Source organism: Nestor notabilis, unplaced genomic scaffold (assembly GCF_000696875.1).
Source record: "Nestor notabilis isolate BGI_N333 unplaced genomic scaffold, ASM69687v1 scaffold24640, whole genome shotgun sequence".
Classification (NCBI taxonomy): Eukaryota; Metazoa; Chordata; class Aves; order Psittaciformes; family Psittacidae; genus Nestor; species Nestor notabilis.
Genome location: NW_009911876.1, coordinates 2792 through 5245, shown reverse-complemented (window position 1 = coordinate 5245; position 2454 = coordinate 2792). Strand labels below are relative to the sequence as shown.

Here is a 2454-nt window from a genome sequence, read left to right as displayed (position 1 = left end):
CATGGAGTACATCCAGACGGACGCTGCCATCGATGTAAGGGGAGCTCAGTGGGCTGGCACCTCATCCCACTGCCCTCTTTGGGGAGGGGGGAGCTGGGAAAGGGCTGTGGGTGCCGTGAGGTCAGAGGAGGCTGAAAGCACTGGGGGATGGAGGGATTCTGGCCAGTCACCCAGGTGCTGGCTGCGTTCCTCAGCCTGACCCTGCTCTCTGGACCCTGCCTCCTTGCCTCGGCTCCTGCTGTGTGAGGATGTTGCTTTATGGCCTCTTTACTGCTCTCTCCTCTGCTGCAGTTTGGGAACTCCGGGGGCCCCCTCGTCAACTTGGTAAGTTCCTGGTGCAGGCTTGGCTGGGGCAGCAGTGCCGGGTGCCCTCAGTGTGTGCCTCTGTGGGAGCACGTGTGGGTGCTGCAGCTGCTGGGAGGAGGGGACTGTGTGCTCCAGGCTCCTTGTGAGGAGGAGCCGGGGCTGTGCCCTGTGCGGTGCCTGTTTGAGGGAGCCTGAGCCCATGGGACTCGCGTGGCACAGCTGAGCCCTTCCTGGTGTGTGTAGCTTGGCTGTTACTGGCAGGGCTCAGGGAAGGGCTGTGTGGCTGCAGCCATGGGACTGGTCCCTGCCCAGCTCGGCAAGGCCGGGCAGGCTGCAGAAGCAGCAGGCGGGGAAGGGATGGGCACACAGACAGTGCTCCAGGCTTGCACAGCGGTTGCCCTCTCCATGAGGGTGCAGCGGGATGGCACAGTGCCTGCTCCCCTGCAGGACGGCGAAGTGATTGGGGTGAACACCATGAAGGTGACATCAGGCATCTCCTTTGCCATCCCCTCTGACCGGCTGCGGAAGTTCCTGCAAAAGGAGGAGCACCGCAAAAGTGAGTGGGGTGCCTCCTGCTCGGGTACTGGGGAGGGAAGGGAAGCTCTGGCACCGCTGGGCTCCAGGCACTTCTGAGCAGGGTAAGCAGAGCAGGAAAAGAGTCTCTGGGGGCAAGAAGATTCTCCCACCTGCCATGAAACTCCTTCTGCATTTTCCATTACCTCATGTGTGCTGATGGAGATGCAGGCGCCTGCCAGAAAGGACAGGCAGTTATTTCAGTGGTGTAGAATGTTGCCTGGCTTTGATGCTCTGTGATGCTGCCTGTAACACAGCGTCTGGCTGCCTGGTTCTCATGTTGACACTGTGGAGGGATATTCTCAGTCAAAAAAAACCCGACAGCTCAAAGCAGCACAGTTGCACTGACATAAAACTCCACCTGGCGAATGGAGCTTAGATGAGGTGTTGGTCGGGCATCAGACTGACCCCACACACACCGTCTGCCGTGGGGCACGTGGTCTCTGTGACAGCCCAGCACTGCTCCCAGTGCACGTGGGTCATTTCGTGTCCTTTCCTTTGACAGGCTCTTGGTTTGGGAACACAGAGGCAAAGCGCCGCTACATCGGGGTGATGATGCTGACTCTTACACCCAGGTACGTGTAAGAGGCTGCTCTTGTTCTGGGGCACGGTGACTGTTTGATGGAATCTGCTAAAGAGGGAGTGCCTGGTGTGGGGAGGGCTGCAGCAGTCATGCTCAGATCTCTGTGTGCTCGTGTTGTGTTTAGGCTCCAGGCTATGTCAGGGGTCAGTGGCAAGCTTGCAGGTTTCTACACTTTTGGCAGAAGCTGTAACCCCCCCAGAGTAGTTGTCACTGGGAGGAGTTGGATCAGGGCCCTTTGCAACACAGCGGGAAGGTGAAGCCACCAGAAGCATTGTGTAACACATAGACAAGGGGCCAGTGGGATGCTGTGACCAAAGGGTTGGGCAAGGGGGATCTGCTGGGGATTATGGTGCAGAAGCACTTCTGTAACATAGGGCTTTCAGAGAGAGCTCTGGCCCCTGTGTCTGCAGTAGAGGCAGCTGGGGGAGCAGGGGGAAGGCAGGAGAGCTCTGAGCTCCATGGCAGGGCTGCTGCTGGTGTGGTGAGAGACTCCTGGTTGCTGCCTCTGCAGAGAGCTTATCGTGGTGTTGACAAATACAGCCCTGGCAAGTGGGAAGAGGATGACTTCTTGTGGGTCTGAGACTCCTCACGCTCCTGGCTGTGGCTTGGGAAGGGCACTGTGTTGCTGCTGCACCTCAGGGAACACTCTGGTCAGCAGAAGGCTGCAGACAGACAACCTGCTTGGGCAAATAGAAGGATCACCCCTTGCTTCAGTAGGTGCCCAAGACATGGCTGTGGCCAAACACCCTGAGAGGTGCCCTGCAGGCAGTGGGAGCTGAGCCCTGCTGAGGGCAACCCTGCCTGGAGCTCTGCTCAGGGCTGTGGGATGGGAGGGAGCTGCTGCAGCAGCTTCACCTGAGCGCTGAAGATGCATCAGGAGCTGTCCAGGGAGCAGCTCTCCCTCCCAAGGACACAGCGCCCACCCTGGTTCCTTGGCTGTTGCCGCCAGCTCTGAAGAGACCGGTACCTGCGCCCTGGGGCTTCGTGTGCTC

General features: G+C 59.2%; 1 protein-coding gene across 1 annotated transcript in view; it reads left to right on the top strand.

The window, feature by feature from the left end:
• Positions 1-2454, top strand: part of HTRA2 (HtrA serine peptidase 2) — a gene marked incomplete at its 5' end in the record, with an annotated part of 4646 nt that overhangs the window by 471 nt on the left and 1721 nt on the right. Inside the window, 4 exons of the mRNA XM_010016825.1 lie at positions 8-34; positions 292-324; positions 754-862; positions 1385-1454. Coding sequence (XP_010015127.1) covers positions 8-34; positions 292-324; positions 754-862; positions 1385-1454 — 239 coding nt within the window. The remainder of the gene's footprint in view (positions 1-7; positions 35-291; positions 325-753; positions 863-1384; positions 1455-2454) is intronic.